Below are 22941 nucleotides of genomic sequence, written 5' to 3' on the forward strand. Positions count from 1 at the left end.
ATGTTATGGACGAAATATTGTGGGGGACGAATTTAGGCAAGAGGACGAATATTGGGCACTACACCTTAGGATATAAAAATTAACGTGAACAGAATTTATTTTATTTTAAATGTACACAGAGGGCCAAAAAAGGCACAAAATTAGAAATACTCTATTTTCGGAAATACATGACATTAATTTATAAGAAATACACTGTTGGAAAGAGTAGACTTTTAAGATGAGCAGGACTTTTTATTGTGTTTTCTTGAGGCTCAAATAAAATCTAATGGAGGCCAATACACAATGATGCGAAAAATGTGGTTTTTGAAGACGATTTATTACTTCAAAATGCAGAACCTGAATGATGGTATAATTAATAATTAATGATGTTTCAAATAATAAAAATTTAAAATGAAGCTCTATATGACCGCCATTTGCCCGCACAATTATTTGTAGGCGTCTTCTCCATTGTCCAATAGCATTGGATATCAGGCTGCTTATTCATATGCAGTACATAATCCTTCCTCCTTCCATACCTAGCGCTTGAAGCACGCGCACGACGTCAAGTCAGAAAAATGCCCTTGCTTTGACATCACAGGAGTAATCCGTCAAAATGCAATATTATGTAGTTATAATGGTGTTGATGAAAACTGCTACAAAATACTAAAGGATCAATAATATTATAGTGACTCTCTTTCAGATACGTATAGTTTTAATTATTTCAGTAGGACAGCATTCCGGCTACTCATAAAAAGCTCTTGAGAAGAATAGAGATTGACTTCGATGATTTAATTGACATTTTGCAAAGCCCTATATTTCGTTGCGTGAGGTAATCTCGAAGAGTCTTGTTTGCAAGGAAATCGTCTCCAGTTGTTCCTTTTACCACCGCAGGGAAGCTTACAGCCTGACCAATTGGACGCTCGATATAATTGGATCCTTGTTGAGGCACTCTCACAGCTGTCCAATTAATTGCAGCACTGAGATGAGTATCCTGGCTACTCTGCAAACAGCGCCACAATTCCACTACACTCGATTGTGTGTTACGTGCAAAATAGTCCGCTATGACGTGAAAATAATTCTTGATGACAAATTTGTTATAGCTTTCATTATCTGCTAAAGTGACACTCACAGTAAGTCCAAAAATTATGAGATTATTCACATATTTAAGGACAAATAATAATAATAATAATAATAATAATAATAATAATAATAATAATAATAATAATAATAATACCTTTACTTTTTAACTTCTCTCTAGGGTATGCCATTAGGAAAGTTCAGGATAACTGAGAGGGTTTACAATTCAACGGATTACATCAGTTTCTTGTCTATGCGGATGACGTGAATATGTTAGGAGAAAATTCACAAACGATTAGGGAAAACACGGAAATTTTACTTGAAGCAAGTAAAGAGACAGGGTTGGAAGTAAATCCCGAAAAGACAAAGTATATGATTATGTCTCGTGACCAGAATATTGTACGAAATTAAGACATAAAAATTGGAGATTTATCTTTTGAAGAGATGGAAAAATTAAAATATCTTGGAGCAATAGTAACAGATATAAATGACACTCGGGAGGAAATTAAACGCAGAATAAATATGGGAAATGCCTGTTATTATTCGGTTGAGAAGCTTTTGTCATCTAGTCTGCTGTCAAACATTCTGAAAGCTAGATTTTATAAAACAGTTATATTACCGGTTGTTCTGTATGGTTGTGAAACTTGGACTCTCACTCTGAGAGAGGAACAGAGATTAAGGGTGTTTGAGAATAAGAATCTTAGGAAAATATTTGAGTCTAAGAGGGATGAAGTTATTGGAGAATGGAGAAAGTTACAGAACGCAGAACTGCACGCATTTTATTCTTCACCTCACATAATTAGGAACATTAAATCCAGACGTTTGAGATGGGCAGGGCATATGGCACGTATGGACGAACCCATAAATGCATATAGAGTGTTAGTTGGGAGACCGGAGGGAAAAAGACCTTTGGGGAGGGCGAGACGTATGCGGGAGGATAATATTAAAATAAATTTGAGGGAGGTGGGATATGATGATAGAGACTGGATTAATCTTGCACAGGATAGGGACCGATAGGTAGGGTTACCATCCGTCCGGCAAAAGGAGGACATGTTCTCTTTTTTAATCATTTTATCCTGTCCGGTAGGCATTTAAAAAAATTTAAATATCCGGCATTACGCATTTCAACTACAATTAATATGAATATTGAACAATGTGCGATATTATGCATAGAATATCTAAACAAATGGTGAAAACCTATGAAAAAATTTAACTGCTTTCAATGGTTGAAGCTGGAGCACATAAAAAAACATAAAATTTGATGACCTATTGACTCGCATTGAATTCTTACACTCTAAAAATGTCACTATTCTTGATTATAAGCTATTTTATAATTTTATTCTGCAATGTACAAAGATATGCCTATCAAGTTAAATTTGGACAAAGATTTAAGCTTAGATAAACAATGGTGCAAATTCTTCAATTCCAATAGTTCTGCGAGCACTGAAACTTTCTCAGAACTCTTAAAAATATGTCAATTCTATTTACTTATCCCAAGTCACAATGGAAGTGCTGTGAAAGTATTTTCCCTAATATCTGCTCAATAGACAAAAGAACGAGATCGCATGCTAACGGAGACAGTCAGAGGTATCATCATGGTGAAATATAATTTCAAGGACATGTCCTGTGAACAGTTCCATAGTTATTTGTTATAAGTTGGTTCCTTCAGGCTCTTGTGCAAAAAGGGGCTTCACCGATAAGTAGGGTACAGATGTAATACTGACCTAGCAACCGGTGAGAAAACTAAAGTGAGCCATTGTTTTGTCTTTAATTTTGTTCATACCGATTTTTAAAAAGTCCTCCTTTTCTCAGCATTGTCCTCTTATTTTAGATTCCTTGTCCTTCTATATAATTTCTTCTTATGGTAATCCTATCGATGACGGGCTTAGGTGAGGGCGGCAATGAACCTGCGGGTTCCTTAAAAACCACTTGTGAGTAAGTAAATAATAATCTTCTTCTTCTCCTTCACGGTTTTAGACAATTTTAGTCTGTTCCGACTCCAAAATCTTGTTGTGTCCATCACTTCTTTGGTCGTCCTGGGTTTCTACGTCCTTGGGGTCTGTAGTTGTATGATGCTTGGGTTATCCTGTTTACTGAAATTCTTTCCAAGTGTTGTTTCTAATTGGTTCTATATTCTGTTATTGTTTTATTTACTGCTTCTATTTTTAACTCTTGTCTTATTTCATTGTTTGGTTTTTATCCAGTCTTGTATATCCTGCTATGGGTCAGAGAAATTTAATTTTTCTGTCTGTATTCTTCTTTTATATTCTGCAGTCAATGTTCATGTTTCAGATCCATAAGTTACAGTGGGGAAGGCCATTCCTTTATACGGTTTTATTATTGAGTCTTTTCTAGTTTTATTTTTTAGTGTCCTCTTTATGGTTCCCGTTATGTAATTAAATTTATTTATTTTGCAATTCATTTTGATTGATTTTGAGAAAAGTCTATGATAGATAATAGAAATATTTATTTTCAGTCAATGACTTTACAAGGTGCAAGTCCTTACATTACATGATTTAATATTGTATGAACGTTTTCGTCGGCTTCATACCATCATCATCAGATACAACATTCTATATAGCAATATCATCACTAACAGGTACATATGTCTCTACAAACCAAAATACAATATATATGAATAAGCATACAATATGATAAACACATGATAAAAACCAACATCATTAGGATATAAATGTGTTTTTCTTGTGTGACTACACCCTACTGTCAAATGATTAAAAGCACACGTGTGATTACAATGCTTATACAAATACGTTTGCAGGTCTTCACTGATAAAATAATAAAAATAAAATGAAATCTGTATACTGTAGTGTGTGTGAAGAGATGCAGTTAACATAGTTCAAAGACTGTAATTGCATCTCTTCACACAATAAAGTATACAGATTTCATTTTATTTTTATTATTTTATCAGTGAAGACCTGCAAACATATTTGTGCGTATTTGCTTGGTTTCCGCACAAAACCAATCCGCGGAAAGTCTAAAATTCCACATTCAGTATTCCCAACCTAACAAACATAACAATTTCCCTCTTCTTACCGCTTAAGTGACATATTGATTTTACTGCTTTAGGCTTTTAACATATTAATTTTAGAGACGTTCAATATAGTAATAATTATAAATTGGAAACTTACCACTGCAATTTCACCTAAATTGCACTGTTAATTATTGTTTTTAAATATTTGCAAAAATTAAGCAAACTCTAAATCATTACTTAACCTTAACGTTTGTTTTAAGTTCGCATTTATAGACTGGGGAAAAAAAAGATAGAAATATATCACGGCCTGCTGGAGTATAGTAAACACAGAAAACATTTTAAAGCAACAATGTTGAAGATAGATATTTTTGTTTTGCAAATTTGCCGTCATTGAACAGACACCAAGATGGAGATTTCATTGCAACTAATTAGAAATTCCTCTTTCAGGTATGTAATAAACGATCTTCGCACAAAATAATGTACGATACACGAGCGGTATGTTTTCTTTCAATTCTCGGAAAATAAAAAAGCTGAAATACGTTTCGCTTTTTCAAACTTTTCCTCGAACATGAAAACTTCAACATACCGCTCTTGTAACGCATATTACTATTGTATAAGTATTGTAATAACACGTGTGCTTTCAATCATTTGACAGTAGGGTGTAGTCACACAAGAAAAACACATTTATATCCTAATGATGTTGGTTTTTATCATGTTTTAATCAAATTGTATGCTTATTAATATATATTGTATTTTGGTTTGTAGAGACATATGTACTTGTTAGTGATGATATTGCTATATAGAATGTTGTATCTGATGATGTTGGTATGAAACCGACGAAAACGTTCACACAACATTCAATCATATAATGTAAAGACTTGCACCTTACATATATTAATAGCAAACTCATTGACTGAAAATAAATATTCGTATTATAAATTTATTTAGTTTTTATTAATAATAATAATAATAATAATAATAATAATAATAATAATAATAATAATAATAATAATAATAATACGTATTTTCAGAGTCCTTCCGATATTTTCTCCTGTCATAAATTACATTCATTTACGCATTTATTTATTTATTTATTTATTTATTTATTTATTTATTTATGAACGTATACATCTGTATCTTCTTATTTGCGTGCATAGCACATATTATCAACAGTAATCTCACTAGACGTTTTGATTTATCTAGAGAAAATGAAAACTCGAGTGGGATTTAATTGACTATTACACGATTAGAAGAAAGTATATAAAGATTAAAAGTAACGAAGTACTCCAATACAATAAAATATTAATTGACTTACGAAAATACAACTGTCTTCAAATGTATTATTGTACCATCTCAACATTACCAATATTACGCTAGATGCATGCTAGATGGCAGTAGCGAGCAATGCCTTCTCGTCGAGAAGTTCTGGATGGCAATGTTAGTAGTCAAGAAGGCTTTGTTGATTGTTTCATTTTTATTAAAATGCAACATTCCACTTCAATTATCCGAATCCCAGTAATCAACATCACTTGACAGATGATTTTCAATAAATCTTAATATTAAACAATCTCTGATACGTGACTATCCATAATATCATATAGCAGAAGCTATAACATAACCTAACTAATATACACATAGCAGAAGCTATAACATAACCTAACTAATATACACAAGTATTAGAAAAGTTTTAATTAACGACGATGACATAAGAAATAAACATGAATAATTTTAAAAGGAATAATTATTGAATGTACAATTTTCAAATTTGAATGTGGTTGGTGGTTCAATTGATTTTATATTGGATGTGTGCGTAATAGAAGTGGAACTCGTTGATTTAGGCCTACATGATGTATTCAACTAATTCAGAATTTCCGAATGAATAATTTTAAAAGGAATAATTATTGAATGTACAATTTTCAAATTTGAATATGGTTGGTGGTTCAATTGACGTTATATTGGACGTGTGCGTAATAGAAGTGGAACTCGTTGATTTAGGCCTACATGGTGTATTGAACTTATTCAGGATTTCCGAATGGTGCTCTTCATTTATTTGTAAATCGGATTTCAGAAGATGCACAGGTATGATCAGTGATTTTTATTAATTCTTGTTCTTGAATGCCAATGCGAGTCATATTTGAAACTGCTGTGCATCGACTGGAGTGGTTTGTAATTATATATATATATATATATATTTTTTTTGATGTCCAGACCAGCGCAGTTTCAAATGTTGGCAAACAAAGAAACAAATGCTAGGGACGCGATAAAATTGTGCGATAAGCAGCCATGATTGGTTGAAATACGTCCTTTCGTACCGTTTTATTGGTCAAAAGTAGTATGACGTAGTAAGAGTGTAATAGTCACTTAAAATTTTGTGAAAAGCAGTTACCTATAAAAAGTGATATTAGAAATGTGTTAAAGGACCTGTATTTTACTAAACGCGTGTGGGGGAACGGGCCATTTTAGTGGAATCATTTTGTTATGTAGCCTATATGCTATTACTACAGCTTTACACCTTTTCCCCTTTACTGGTGTCTGACCTCGCTCTGGCTGGCGTCACAGGGGCATTGTGAAGTCTGGTGAACAGTAAAAATATCGCTGTCGCGAGAGAGATAAACAAAGCCACGGTGGCGCGCCCGAAGTGGAGTGCCAGGCAGTAATGCCGGCAATTTGGTTGTTCCAGTTCTGGTCCGCATACGTGCCGTGCGATGCCCAGTACTTGGACGCCGTGCAGCTCACGCTAGAGCAGATCGACCTCATCAAGAGGCTGGCGGACCTCAACCCTGAGCACCTCACGCTTGTCACCTCCGTCAAAGGTAACGTACCGGTATTCTTTCTACAAGGACATCACTTTATTTTTACCAACATTTTTAACATTAACCTGGCTATACTTGGAAACACTGTTTCCCCCTTCCATTACAGGAGTTTGATGTTACTAGTGCAATATGTAAACAAATCATTTTACTAGCTATAGGAGGAGAGAAAAGTAGTGTATCCGTTTATGTTGTAGGGAAATACGATATTACGATTTTCAGTTTGATCATCACTTTTACGGAATTTACAGTAGAGTAGTAACATTTTTTTTTTTCAAAAACTCAACATTTCAGGCGGCTATGTTCGTTATGTAATGTCTACTTTATTTAGCATATTAATTATTGATGTTATCATACAATATAGAGAGTGTATTTAAATTGAGGGGGGTCATAAGTAAAGGGCTGTAAGTGCACTTAAGTTACTTTTGAGAAAATGGGGTTTAAATATTTAAGCTTTCGTAAAATCGGTGAAATTTTTATTTAAATTTTAATGTGTGATGCGAATAAAATATCCCTTTGCCACTAAAATTTTAGATACTTTAGCTTACACTGGATGCACTTAACTCATGTTATTACAAATGTCACTAGCTAATCAGAATTTTTAAACAAGTTGCTGAAAATGGTTGCCGTTCATTACAATGCAGGCTTCAATTCAGTACGCATATTATTAAAAACATTTTGAAGCATATTCTCTGAAATTGAATTTATCGTTTCTTCAATATAATTTTTTAGTACGATATTATTAATATAGGTTCTTTCTTCTATAGAAAACGCAATCATATTTATGAAACACACTATACACTGCAGTGTTTACTTCACTGCTTGAAGACTTCGAATGCAACAGCGGCCGTAAGTTTGTGTGTCTGACGGAAGCAAGGACATTAGTGAAGGGGTGAGAGTGAAGTACATTCAGAAATGCAGGTACAATAAAAATGCAAGTAAAAATAAAATGATGTCCCTGTATATCTATGTATTGCGGCACCTCAAAACGGAACTGCTATTCAAACATTACTCATATACGGTATTCGATTAATTTTTTCCTTCGAAATTTTTATATGCCTGAAAGAATCAACTCCAGTATAATACGATGTAAGAGTAATGGAACGGAGAAAAATTCTCTCCGTGGCTTAGTGGATAAAGCATCAGCACGTAGAGCTGAAAACCCGGGTTCAAATACCGGCGCCGGAGAGAATTTTTCTCCATTCCATTACCCTTGCATCGTATGATGACGCAGAATATCTGCATGGAAATATCATATGTACTTCGGTACATTAAAATAATATATGATATGCGTAAATCACGAAGTGATTTAAGACGGCGCTTATTCCGTCGGATCCCGGCCAAATAGTCACTCTTAACGAGTGCACCTCTGCACATGTGTGGACTTTGGTCCTACGTTCATAGACATCTATGAAGTAGTGCAGAGGGCGGCCACTAGAGGGAACCCAAGAGTTGGAGCTTAATCTGAGACGATTCTGTCCGGCGCCGGGATGGTATCCGGTGTGGCTTAGTGGATAAAGCATCAGCACGTAGAGCTGAACACCCGGGTTCAAAGCCCGGCGCCGGAGAGAATTTTTCTCCGTTCCATTACTCTTACATCGTATGATGACGCAGAAAATCTGCATGGAAATATCATATGTACTTCGGTACAGTAAAATAATATAATTCTAGTATAAGCCTACAGCCAACAAATCTAGCTTTATTGTGGCAACGTTATTGCTGTTAGGTGACCATTTTTTTCCAAATTCAGAAAAAGGACATTTAAAATAAAAAAAAAAACAAGTATAGCAGTAAAACAACATGGTTTTACAATCTTCATTTCTAATTTTACTTCTTTCATCTTACAATTTTTTGGAGAGTCGATTGATTTTAATACTTCGTTTTCCTCGATGTTCTTATAAAATTCTTTACAATACTGGGTGTTCATTTCAAAGTGTGTCATGACGTCACTGTTGTTGGGTCACCGATTTGAAGCGAGTTTCAGCTTATATGTCAGAGAAGTTGCCTATTATTTAAGGCGTTCTTCAATCTGAACTTGAGAACGTGTACGGTATAACTTGAACGTCGTAGCAACAGATGGCGGTCTGTACGGTCTGTGTGCTACCATAACCTCTTTCGAACTGTGTTTTGCGCCGGCAAGTCGTACGCAGGGTATTTGTTATCATCGGTTGCGTACGGTAACATTCCACAACACAAATCAAATGCTCCGTGTCCATGTTGACCGTCGAAGTTAATGTCAACAAATATGTAAGTAATCGTCTTAACCCTCTCCCCATATCCCGACAGTACGTATTTCCAAACAGTTCACATTCCTGCCACTACCGGCGTTACCGTACGTATCGGTACGTACTCTTCAGAATGAAGGCCGTATTTGCTAGGCAACTTCTCTGCTTCATAGGTTATACACCTCTGCGGAAATGTAGGAAGATTGGATTCCCTAGGCTCATCGGCTAGCCACATGACGGCATACAGCGAGCCATGACACACTTTGAACTGAACATCCAGTATTGATTAAAATTACAGTCTTAACTGTTTGGGTATGCATAATATTAATTTATTATTGTAAATCTATTATGATAGTAGGGAAATGTCTTGCTTGTTATATTATGATTAAAAGATGGAAGTTTCCATATATGACAATCAAAATGCATAATCTGAAAGGGCAAATGAAATTCGTAGATGATTGAAATGGCTACTACAAATCCAGAGCGGGCACAATGTGTTCTTTGCTCTGTTAAATTTGAGAGTGTTAAAAGAGTTCGAAGGGAATTTCGACGTGAGTATGGTATGCGTAATGTACTTAAATACGATTCCATTATTTTGTGGTATCGAACATTTCCAGAAACAGGTTCTGTGTTTAAAAGAACATGCAGGAGATTGCAGGCGAAACCTAGTAAGAGAAGCAGCTATCTCTTGATTTGTTCCCCTAACTCCACAGATCTAACACCTCCTGACTTCTTCGTGTGGGGTTTAGTTAAAGACATTGTCTATTCACAGAAACCCAGGAACATTGATGATCTGAGAGTAAAAATTACTCGAGCTTTTGAACAAATCACCCCTCTTATGTTACAACTGACAATGGGCTGAATTGAATATCCGTTATGAGTTATGCAGGGTGCCCAATGGGGGTCATGTTGAACTCTAAGAAATCTCCCATCTTTCAATGTTATATGCATAAAGTTTCAACCAAATAAGTTCAGTAGTAAATGTTTTACGGTGTTTTTATTTTATTCATACCAAAACGCATCACCATCTATATTGAGTTATTAGTATTGTAACTTTAATTAAAAACAAGAATATAACTTTTATTGTTACGACAATAATCACTTTATATAATTGAATGTAAACACTCCTGTCAAAAATTGGGATTTCCACTCCACACAGTAACACAGTATTCGTTATTGCACTCCACAGACGACAATGACAATTTACTTGGATTATTGAGAACAACAGTGAACTGCTAATCTTAACTAATGTCCACAAAGCACTATTTACAACACAGAACTGGCAGTTCTTAGTTCACAGTTCGTTTGCCTTGGCTAGTTCTTCTAGCCCAGTCACTCGAATTCACAGTATCTCGAACCCCAGACCTTCAGAGACAGTCCACTGAACTTCGAACTCAGGTACCCCAACTGCGGTCCACTGCACTCACACAGCTGCGGACACACTCGCACAAGTCGAACTCCGGTCTCGAAGCTGGCTTCACTGCTACACTGACTGGCTGCTGACCAAAAACTAGCAACGACTGCAACTGCAGCTAACTAACTGTTGCTGTCAGCTCACTTGCGTCTCTATTTGTAACTAAACCATAGTTTCCAGAGAGTACGATTTCGCGATCAATCTACAGAAGTCGAGAAGATGGCGCCTATCTAGACTTCTCAGGATTTCTCCCCTCAGTCACCAGCCGCTTTACTTCCCCCTCTCCCTTCGTCACGTCAGCGCCGGCTCCTCGCGCCCCCATCTCCTGCCGGACGCGCACGAAGTTCCCCGAAGCGCCGAGAATATTCGGCCTGCCGTCACAGTATACATTTGAAATTTTGATCATGAAATTGGATTTTATCACTGGATCACATATTATTCATCAAAGAAAACACACGTTCGGCCGGTGCGTTAGCCAATATTTTTCTAAGAAACTTAATTTTTACTGAAGGCTTTGAATATTTCAATCCACCAGTTCGTTAATGGTACAGAATTTTTTCTCCAGTGGGGAATTTTTTTATCTCCTGTGTAGTTAATGGCGAAGTATGTTTCATCAAACAGTTCATCTTCTACTAATTTGATTTCAGAAAAATGCTGAAGAATGTACTCACTGCACACTTGAATGTTGCCAAGGATGGGTTTCATGTTTAACAAAGCCCAACTCAATCTTTCGGTATGTTTATTAGATTCTTCCTATTTCTCTATAGGCTATAGTTAATACATGTCATAAAATTCTATCATCTATTTTTTGAAAACTAAACTGCACTAGTTACATCTAACGACTAACCAGGATTATGTCCCAAAAACAGTACTGTACTAGTAAAATCACTACGCATGGTCACCTTATGCGCTGAGTTATTAAAATTGAAAATAACCTAAGTCCGTAAAATTACCAGACATCGCATTATTATTTGTTCTGAGCTTATGTTTTATGATTTTCTTTCCCTTCTTTTCCTGCAATTTCCCACACTAATCTATTAAAGCCCCTCATTTTAACTCTTATTGGTACTTGCTTGAATGCAAAGGGAATCTGTTGAAGCAAACGTATCTTGAGTAAAGTATTTGGTTGAAGGTTTACTTTAATTGAATGTAACTTAGTATCTATTGTTAATTCAATTCAGTGGGGTTCATTTTCTCTCAAATAATAATATTTACTTCAAATGATATATGAATCATAACGAATAAGATAGGCTACATGGTATATTAATGTAATTTATGTAACACAATAGCACATTTTAAACAGTGAATATTTTCGCGGAAAGAATTAGAATAAAACATCATTCATTTATATTTTTTACTAGGTTATTTTACGACGCTTTATCAACAGCTTAGGTTATTTAGCGTCTGAATGAGATGAAGGTGATAATGCCGGTGAAATGAGTCCGGGGTCCAGCACCGAAAGTTACTCAGCATTTGCTCGTATTGGGTTGAGGGAAAGCCCCGGAAAAAACCTCAACCAGGTAACTTGCCCCGACCGGGAATCGAACCCGGGCCACCTGGTTCCGCGGCCAGACGCGCTAGCCGTTACTCCACAGGTGTGGATATGCCATTATATGAATTGCGAAGCAGGAGGCAAACCAACGATTTTTCAGAAGATTGTTTCATGTAGAGAAATTATGAATAATTCATAATAAAGACAACATACACAATGATTCAAATTTTCCCAAACCGATTCAAAGACCTGTAAGGTTATGACTGCATAACAACATAAAATATTGTCCAGTGATAAGGATATCATCTTTATACATTGTATTATCATGTCACGGAGTGCTTAATAAACGGACATTAATAGCACATAAATCCTTTTTCCCTATGGCTTGTAGCAAACTATTTATTTATACGATTCACATTCTCGTCAACATATGGTTTGAAAAATACAAAGATTCCCACAGCCCTAAGAAGTAAAACTATGTCATGCACACATATACAGTAAATTAATTACTTGTATACATACACACATCAGAGTACTGCACGATAGCCCACCGCACAGCACTGCCAGCTCGCGCGCATCGGTAGCCCAGCCCACCCAAAACCACACTGCTTGATGACATCTTAGCCCGTAGCACTGGGCTTCTAAGCCCACCGTAGACCACCGCACTGCTTAGCACTAGCCCATCAGTTGGTTGCATACAAGACCAACAAAACGTACCTACCTTCGTGTTTTATTTCCTGTAGCATTCACTGATTCATGTCTATTTTAATACTAATTAGAAACCCGTGCGGTGGCTGATTAGAGGAATATACATATGCCCAAAATTTTACTCGTTGAGTCTTTAGGGAGAATTGCATTGACGGAATTTTAAACCATTTTCAATTAGGGGAACTTACAATACTCCCTTGAAGATGTCATCTTCTTGTCCACAGCGTCCTATCCAACTTCTGATCAATTTGTGTTAAGATAGCCTCGTACGTCATTGTGGAAATGAGCCCAAGAGCTGTCTTGTTGAAAAATGTATTTATCATTGTCCTTATTCATCTGTGGCTTCAGCCAATTTTCCAAAATATCTAAGTCGATTCTTCCAATGACGGTGCGCTCCGTGAAGAAAAATGGTCCGTAGAACTTGACCTTGGAAACTGCGCACAAGACATTCACTACCACAATTCAACCACGCGATAATTATAAAATATTTAATAATATTTTGAGGTACTTGCATAAACACGTAAATGACACATTTGTTGGTAATTTTCCCCTCATATGCAGCTTGTTGTTAGTACCTGTTTCACTAGCTCGCCCAACGCATTAGTGCACGTAGCCTGGAAGACGGGACTTTAATTACAACCTTAGCTCGGAGACTGTCTCGCAAAACTTCTTGATATCACAACAAGAATCTCATTAGGATGCAAGACACGAGCCATAACGAAGGAGTTGATATGTGGGGTAAACACCTACAAAAATAACGGTAGCGGTTGTCAAGCTTTCGCAACAAATTTTCTTCACGTGAATTCCATTTAAGGCTATTCATTTTATGGTTAATCTTTTAATGAAATTACACGACCAAGAGACGGAACATTTTATTCAGCAACGCGGTACAATAATAATGAAAACAGACAAGCATTAACAAACACAACATAATTAAATCACTTCTTCTTTTTTTTTGCAAATAAATAATCGAGTTATAATAGCGAAGTCAGAAGAGATTCCATTGAGATGCTCAGAATTCTTGTCCAACTTTGTTTTAACTGTGCGTCGATTGATCTGAAACATTGCACAGTGGACCAGATTCTCAATCTAAAGGCTGATTCACAATAAACCGGGAACGGAAACGACAACAATAATGAGAACGGAAATAATGTTAAAATTAATGAACCGATAAATTTTGAATGGTCACATGTCCACTTTTGTCAATTTTACAGGAGAAACAAAAACAGTTTATTTTGGTAATGGTACTTTGTAGTTTAATCAGATATTTTTTATTCGACGACAAAGGTATTAAGTTACTTTTACATGCATAAATTAATGGTAACATCACTAAAACATTACTGTAAAAACATATTTGTGATGGATTTGTGCCCTTTCAATAATAAACAATAAGTAAAATGTAATAAAATGAATTTTTATGTCCTTAAATGTGTTTTAACTATTATTGACTAACGAATATTTAAGAATGTAACTGTTAAGAACATTATTTTGCTACGGCATTATACCTTATTTCTGAAATAAAGGAATTTAAAAGCATAAAAACTTTGAAGTTTCTTCATTAAACACTTCCTTTGAAGTTTCCAGTCACCTTCATTGTTTTTTTTTTCCTCTATCGGCTACTTGGGAATTTCCTCATAAAATTGAAGATATTCAAGAGGTACATAATGCATAACTTGGCTGACATCTTCAACTTTCTTCTTATTTATTGGAACTTTTCCATAATATGATTCACTTTAAAGTAGTTTCAAGTCATTAGGATACATCGCATTAGTTCTATGCAGTAACTTGAATGTGTATGGCATTGCTCCATCATGCGACCACTGCAGGTCTATCCGGGGACTTAGCATCAAAAACCATAATTGGATATTGTGAAATTTAAAAATATATTTTGTGATCTTTAGGCACTCCTTTTCCTAATGATTCAACTACTCGCCATTTTGTAACTGTTGTAAACAAAGAATGGAGTCATGAGGTTTTATAGTGTACATCATAAAAAGAATGATGGGAAAAGAAGAGAGTTTGTTATTAATACGTCACATGTCCTGGACACGTGCCCTTTCAATACTAAACGGAAACTTCTTTACACTGTAACATGCGGTAGAGTGAACATACTTGTGCCTTTTCTTCAGCAAATGATGCGCTACACTAAGAAAAATATAATGGTGGTCATAATTCAATTTGTCAAAAAAGTGAACATGTGACCTTTCAATAATAATCGATTCAAATGTATTTAAATCTGAAGATTCACAAGAGTTCATTATGAATGCTCATATTTAAATACATTCATTTTAACAATATTGCCGTTCTCGTTCTCGTTTCCGTTTCCGATTTATTGTGAACCAACCTGAACTAGGGAAAATTATATTTTTCAGTCACTGAAGTTGGTGCTTCTACTCTTTCTACCAGACATTTGCACTTAAGAAATTCGCAACGCATAAAGTGATTCGGAAAGATTAAAAACAGTATATAGCCTAGATAGCGAGATGACAGGGAGATTATCATGCTAACCACACGATACCCCCATTCTGGTTGGATGATCGTCCACCTCTGCTTCGGCATGTGCACATGAGGCCAGCAGCCGGCTGGTCGGTCATGGTCCTTCATCGGCTGTCGTGCCTCGGATGATGATGATGATGATGATGATGATTATTATTATTATTATTATTAATAATAGTATTAACTTGGACTCTCACTTTGAGAGAGGAACAGGGATTAAGGGTGTTTGAGAATAAGGTTCTTAGGAAAATATTTGGGGCTAAGAGGGATTGAAGTTAAAGGAGAATGGAGAAAGTTACACAACGCAGAGCTGCACGCATTGTATTCTTCACCTGACATAATTAGGAACATTAAGTCCAGACGTTTGAGATGGACAGGGCATGTAGCACGTATGGGCGAATCCAGAAATGCATATAGAGTGTTAGTTGGGAGGCCGGAGGGAAAAAGATCTTTGGGGACGCCGAGACGTAGATGGGAAGATAATATTAAAATGGATTTGAGGGAGGTGGGATATGATGATAGAGACTGGATTAATCTTGCTCAGGATAGGGATCAATGGCGGGCTTATGTGAGGGCGGCAATGAACCTCCGGGTTCCTTAAAAGCCAATAAGTAAGTAGTAAGTAAGTAAGTAAGTATTATTATTGTATACATAGCGGAAATTGATCTTGATAAACTCTCGGACTGTCCGCGCCCAGATGTGAGTTATAAATAAAGTGACGATATTAATGCTGCTTGTGATTAGAGTTAGAGTATTAAAAGAGCTCAAAGGGAATTTCGTTGTGAGTACGGTGTACGTTATATACCTAAATACTATTCCATAATGTTGTGGTTTCGAACATTTGTAGAAACATGGTCTCTGCTAAAAAACAATGCAGGAGGTCGCAGGCGAAACCCAGTACGAGAAGCAGCTATCTCTTGGCTTGGCCCCAAAACTCCTCAGATCTAACTCCTCCTGACTTCTTCATGTGGGGTTTTGTTAAAGACATTGCCTATTCGCAGAAATCCATGAATATTGATAATAGAGTAAAAATTACTGTAGCTTTTCAACTTATCACCTCTTATGTTACAACGGACATGGGCTGAATTGCATTACAGTTATGAGTTGTACAGAGTGCACAATGGGGGTCATGTTGAGCTCTGAGGAATCTCCCATCTTTCAGTGTTGTATGCACAATGTTTCAACAAATAAAGTTCAGTAGTATATGTTTTACGGTGTTTTTGTTTAATCATAACCATACGGATCACCCTGTATGATCAGTATAGAAGAGATGATTTTCAAACAAAGTTTTTGTAATATATTACCAAATTACTTAAATCATCGTAAACTCGTTCAGAGTTTGGAGAAATAAGAGAAAAAATTAAGTGCCTTTTAAAGCAGGCTTTTTGTAAATGATAATATTACAGTATTTTGTGAAGAAATTGTTGTAGCAGTCCCATTGAGGAAATTTATTCGTAATATAGTAAAGATTTTTGTTTTATAACTTTGAACTAGGAGTTTTCAAAAATATGTTTCCTAACCTTTACTGCTTCACGTAAAATTCGATTATTATTATTTTATTCTGGTCCAACTGAAGGCAGAATTGCAGGAGATGTTAAAGTTTTCTGTTTGAAGGCCAATGGTTCCGAAGCGTGTATATTTTTCTGCTCAACAAATATTTCTCCTACATCTGTTTAGTACGTCAAGAGTGAATAATCAAGTCTCCACTACGTAGCGACTTTAATAATCTTACAAAGTAAATACGACGCTCTTCTTCTTTGTTGTTAAGAAAAGTGGACGGCATCAAAGAAAGAAAACTTTCTACCAATTAGAGCAGCAATAATGAAGTTTCTATGGTCTTTCAAGAAACAGTTCGCAGAATACAGAACAATATTAAGATGAAAGACAAAAATAACGTGTTTTTGATATGAGTATATTCCAAACATTCAAAATATCACTGTATTGGAGGAAGAATAATAGAAAATTAAGGGTAGATTTATAAAAGGAGGTTTACACCACAGCCATGGATTTAAACCACGTTTGGATTTATAAAACGAGGTCTTTTTCATATTCCTAGGACAGGTTTAACCACGGCTTCGTGTATACAAGGTTGAGGTAGTAGATCAGCTGGATGATTATCAAAGGAAAATTTGTGTCTACAAATATTAAATCTCTGGATTAAAGTGATGAGAGACAGAAATAATCCTTTGTAACTATATAACGACGATAATTTCAGGAGAATATTTCGATTTTCGAAGAAGTCAACGCAAAATTTGGCAAGAATGCTAAATAATCTGCAACGAAATGCAACAGGTGGCAAGTAGACACCTTCTTCTTGCTTTGAGGGAAGTAATATATAATAATATTTTATATTAATTATACCTTTATGTCTATAAGACGATATATCTTAATTATTAGTCTTTACAGTAGTTTTGAATATTTTATTGAATACTCGAAAATGATGTGGGTCTACAAGAATATGAAGCAAACGTGACGTTGTCTTCTTAATTAAGTTTTATGCTGCTGGGGCTTTCCACGTAGTACTAGCCTATTATAGACGTGGACAAATTATTAGACTAAAACTTTTTTCTTGAAAACATAATATAATTCGTCATATCAACTATCAGTATAATTCACAGAGTCTCTGTTGTTGTAAATATGATTGTTTACTTCTTCTGTTATATTTTTCCAATGGTTAAGTATATTTTGTCTGGCTGTGTTGGTAGTACTGGTGTTTTAATTGTATACTGCAGAAGATATTCAACAGTCTGTTCTTCTATGGCCTGCAAGAAGACCGGGTATGAACGAAATTCAAAATTTGTGAACTGTACTGAAGAAGAAAGTGAACAAAAAGAGGTTTACAACAAAACATTGACTCATTTAAGCACTGTCTGATATCTGACTGAATGATGTTGATATTCAAAGAAAGTGTCAAACTTTGGTTTCCAGCATCCCTGACAAAATCAACGTGTTAATAAAGAATAAGAGAATGTTCACAAAATATTGCTAACTTCCAGACTCGATTTTCTGATCATTATTTTTGTGCAAAATACATTTTTGTTCATTATTTCTGCCGATAAATACAGCTTTGTTGCAATATAATTAATTTAATCTAATAATTTGTCCACGTCTGTATTACAGTATATGTGAAAAAAACTATACTACAGTTTAGTTTCAATTGAAATTTTAATGCAGTTAATATTTAGGTTAGTAATTCCTTAGAACCGGGTTTTCACGTAGTAAATGTTGGTACTGGTTATGAATAAATGATAAACTACAACATAAACCTTTGACTTGTGCTACTTATTATTTGTTCGATATCATTCTCGCACCTAAAAATCCGTTCCCTATTAAAGACTAAGTAATGCTAGTATTTTAAACACACATAATTATATTCTGTAAATTAGTTAATATAATAACACCTTAGCTGGGAACAAAATAAAAATGTGACACTGCAATTCAATAAAAAACATTAATCCCGATGTTCATTTCTTTTTAATATCAATTGTTTACAGGAATAAAAATCGATTCTTAGGCTCGTTGCCATATACAAAACGCACGAATCTCGGTTTCTTCTCAAGCCGCCTCTCGACTTCGTTCTAGAAATAGCGTAAGGATTCAGACCTCGATCGCGGTATAAAATCCGGGGTTTGGAACCACGATTTCGTCCTTGTTCTAGAAATAGACCCTAAAAAATGAGATGAATAGACAAAGAATCCATTTCCTGAAGAGTATGGAACATTCATACATTGTTCAATTTTTGGTTATTGATTATGAACGTAACTACTCACCCACCTCTTTTTAGCAATTGTTTTTCTTTCAGTTTTCAACGAGGACAGTGCATTGTAAAGATTTCACATTCTTTTCTTACATAATGAAAATGTCAAGAAAATTACGCAAGATCAGTCAGGAAAGGTACTGAACACTATACTGTAGTCCATAATGCTTGACATGTAAAGTAAATATTGCCGGCGGAGGAGGATAGAATGATATTTGCTACTCAAACATTGACGAGGTCATCCCACGCTTATCTTCAAGTTGGACAGTCTGAAGTGTATGACTTGAGGCTTTCCCGGCGTTTGATGTAGAATAATTCTTCTCGGGTTCTCAGCCAGGTGAGTTGGAGATTAGCTTCCAAGCTTTCGACGGCTAGCTCTGCCATCTTCTTCAGGGACGAAGATGGCAGAGCTCGCCGTCCCTGAAGAAGATGACAGAGCTAGCCGTCGAAAGCTTGGAAGCTAATCTCCAACTCACCTGGCTGAGAACCCGAGAAGAGTTATTCTACAGTCTGAAGTGTTCTACCTCCGCCCAACTTCAAGATAAGCCTGGAATGTGACCTCTGCCGTTGGTTGAAGAGCAATTACAGTGGACTACAAATTTAAACTTTGTCTTTGTCCTTTAGATGAAACTACGTATAATTTAAACTAAATGAGAAGTGATGAATTCATTTCTGAAAACCATAATTTTGTAACACATACCATTTTTAAGGTACACACACTTCACTTATTTATACAAATTTCCTTACAGTAGTAGGCCTACATAAAGCAAGCTTCGTTTGGCCAAAATTCACAAATTAAAATGTATTTTTTTATCTTTTACGTTTTTAGACAGCTTCTGCAATATCTCTGATGAGTGACGAGTAATATTCAGCCAGTATACTTTTATTCCACCTTCTACTGGAGCGCTTTTCGAAGGTAGTTATTTCTTGATGAAACCTCTCCCCGTGTTCGTCGCTTACAGCACCAAGATGTTTTGGAAAGAAGTCCAGGTGACTGTCAAGAAAGTATATTTTCAGTGACATGTTGCATCCCGTAAGGTGAAAGTAGTGCAACATTTCACTAACATTAAATAACTTTTTATTTTGGAGAAACAGTATGTACTGGACAAAAACTAACTGAAGATTCGTTTTTGCGACCACAAAAAAGTACATCGAATAGCCTACACATATTTTTATAAAAAGGATAAATTTTATGTTGTACAGTGTTATTATCTTTCTCCCTTCCTCTGCCGGCAATGTTTACTTTGCCTGTCAGATATTTTGGAATACAGTACAGAACGCCTGGAGTATCGTATATCCACGGTGAAGGCTTCATTTCTAATAGCGTTCAATTCAATGGAATATATACCGGTAGTGGATAAGTATTATCATGTATTTAGGTTTTCGCTCCATTATCCAACAAATGTTTTATAATTTGAAATAAATTTTATTATCGATGCAGTAATAACAGAAAATATGCACGCCACACTTGGAGGCCAATGACACATGAAAGTTCTTTCAAACGAGCAAAAATATTCTTGGATGAAAGTAGAAAATATTGCTGTCTTATAACTAAACAACAAGCTCATACTTAGAAATGTTTGTTGAGCAGATGTAACATTTCGAAAATAATAATAATACAAATTTTAATCTGTTACTGATAAGAGAATACTGTATTCTGCACAGTTTTATTACATATGGAAAGATTTAAAGAATTGTATAATGTTACATTCCTTTGGATCGAATTTCTGCACATTTAACGGACAAAACTAAAATGTTTTCAAGCATTTATTATCATAATACACTCATCCCTCAAATTGACTGAGTATATTGGGAATTAAAGTCGCGACGCTGTTATTCCCGGCGTGACTCCTCCTCTTTGCTTACACCTTAGGAAGTGAAGACTCTATAAATTCTAGGTACATAGTATCGTTCGCCATATTTGTTCTTTCGTTGCCGAGCTACCAGACGAGGAATCTATTTGCCACACCGTTAAACATTATCATGTCGTAGCTCCTATGATAATAAATCAAACGCACTGTAATTGAGCAAATAATTGAGCGGAAAATAACGTCTTCGTGTGCTTTCTGCGAACTCCAACGAAATATCCAAAATGGCGGACGATTATATTAAGTATTTATCGAGTCTTAGAAACTGCGTAACGTCATCAGGAGCGAATCACAAGACGCACACGTTTAAATGTAGCCGACCTGCAACGTGATTGGCTGCCGGAATTAAGAGCGACGGGATTATAAATCAATGGTTTTTCCAAACTGTCGTATGAAATGTTTCATATAAAACAATTTTTATCTCGAAAAGGAAGCAAAACCGAGAAAAATTGTATTACTTTTTTTTAAATCTCTCAAAGAATAACCCCTTCAAATTAATGATATGACATACGGTTCACTCTCTATATCAAAATGACTGCCTTTACATCTGTTATGTTGTTTAACTGACACTGTACTCTCATTGTTATTGGTCAGAAATTTGCTTGCACGTATTACAGTATGATATTTAGTTTTGTTACGTTGGATATTACACTATGCTGCGTCATTGTTCTTTTCATTAGCTTGTTTCATTAGTTTTGTTGCGTTAAATTTATTATGTTGCGTCATGCTGTAAAATGGCGTTCTGCCATATGACATTGATGTGCTTATTCATATATTATCTATTATTAAAAATTAAAATATATTGTACGTGTATTACATATTGAAGCATGTTTTACAGTTTCGACATGGCAGGGTGAACAATTATAATGGCTTTGTGCACTACACAATGACAAGTATAATCTACAATAAAACACTGTCTGAAAACAAGAGTAATTTGACACCTGTTTAAATTCCAATCATTAATTCAATTAATTATATGTGGTTTATAATTCGACATAATAAACGTAAAAAAATGATTAATAATTTAACGGATACCATGAAAACTTATTTCAAGTAAGTAATACCGTATACCCTCGCATATTATAACCCATTTATTTTATCTTTTTGATGCAAAAAGGTCAGGGGGTCTCCTATGCGTATGGGTAAAAAAATGAAGTAAGGAAATAATGTTTTAGTCAGGTAACAACAGGCTTAAATATAGAACTCATTTTAAAAATGACACTGAAATTTTTCCGCGAAGTAAATAACATTAAAATTAAATGAAACAGAGTAACTCTCTCGCCTTTGCTCAATTTCACATTCATACCTCAAACTGAATTCTTTCTCTGGATGAGTGACCTCGAAAGTGCGGTATGCGAAAACCGATACCATCAGTAGAAGATGAATGATAATTTGTCTCCCTGTGCTGTAAATGGAAGAACTAACGAGATGAGAATACGTTAGTTACAAAGAGGGATATTGTTTCTTTTTCTCAGCGTGGGGACAATTGGAAAAGTAACGGTTCAACGGGATAAAGGATGGTTTCAAAACCAGATTTCATTTCGAAATATTTCCTTGACCATTTGTGATTGATAATGTATACAACTGTGCAAAATTCTGAGGCAGAAATTCAGAACCTACAAATTTGTATTGTAAATATGTCACAGGGGTCATATATATAAATGATGACCTGTAAGTAATGCCTTTAATTTAGAGGGGTTATTCTTTGAGACATTTCAAACCAGTATATCGTCGCTTAAGAACCAATACTGCGTAACTGACAAAATGTAAATTTTACAGGAGAAGGAAAAAAACGAATAAAAACCACAAAAATAACGCAATAGTCTTGAAATGTAGTGTATGGCTATGAAATAGCATAATTAATTTGTAACTAAGTGAAAATGGATGATCATAGCTGTAGACATTTGGTCATGTCACTTACGCGGTATTGGAACTCTGCCGTTGACTACATTTTGTTAGTTACGCGGTATTGTGAGACAACTTTAGCAGCTTCAGGACACATGCTGACAAGCGTTTTCTTTGCGTGTAAACTGCCTTCTGGAAATATTATTCGTGCTCTTGGCTCTTGTATATGCCAATGTGTTATCTGAACTGTTGTCCTACCATCTGACTTGAGGTCAAGG

At 35.4% G+C, this 22941-nt stretch overlaps 1 protein-coding gene across 1 annotated transcript in view; it reads left to right on the forward strand.

Annotated features, from left to right (window-relative positions):
• LOC138713023 (dipeptidase 1-like) overlaps positions 1–22941 on the forward strand; it is an 876181-nt gene that overhangs the window by 586300 nt on the left and 266940 nt on the right. The window contains exon 7 of the mRNA XM_069844705.1: positions 6729–6861. Within this exon, the coding sequence (XP_069700806.1) occupies positions 6729–6861 (133 nt within the window). The remainder of the gene's footprint in view (positions 1–6728; positions 6862–22941) is intronic.

Source organism: Periplaneta americana, chromosome 14 (genome assembly GCF_040183065.1).
Source record: "Periplaneta americana isolate PAMFEO1 chromosome 14, P.americana_PAMFEO1_priV1, whole genome shotgun sequence".
Taxonomy (NCBI): Eukaryota; Metazoa; Arthropoda; class Insecta; order Blattodea; family Blattidae; genus Periplaneta; species Periplaneta americana.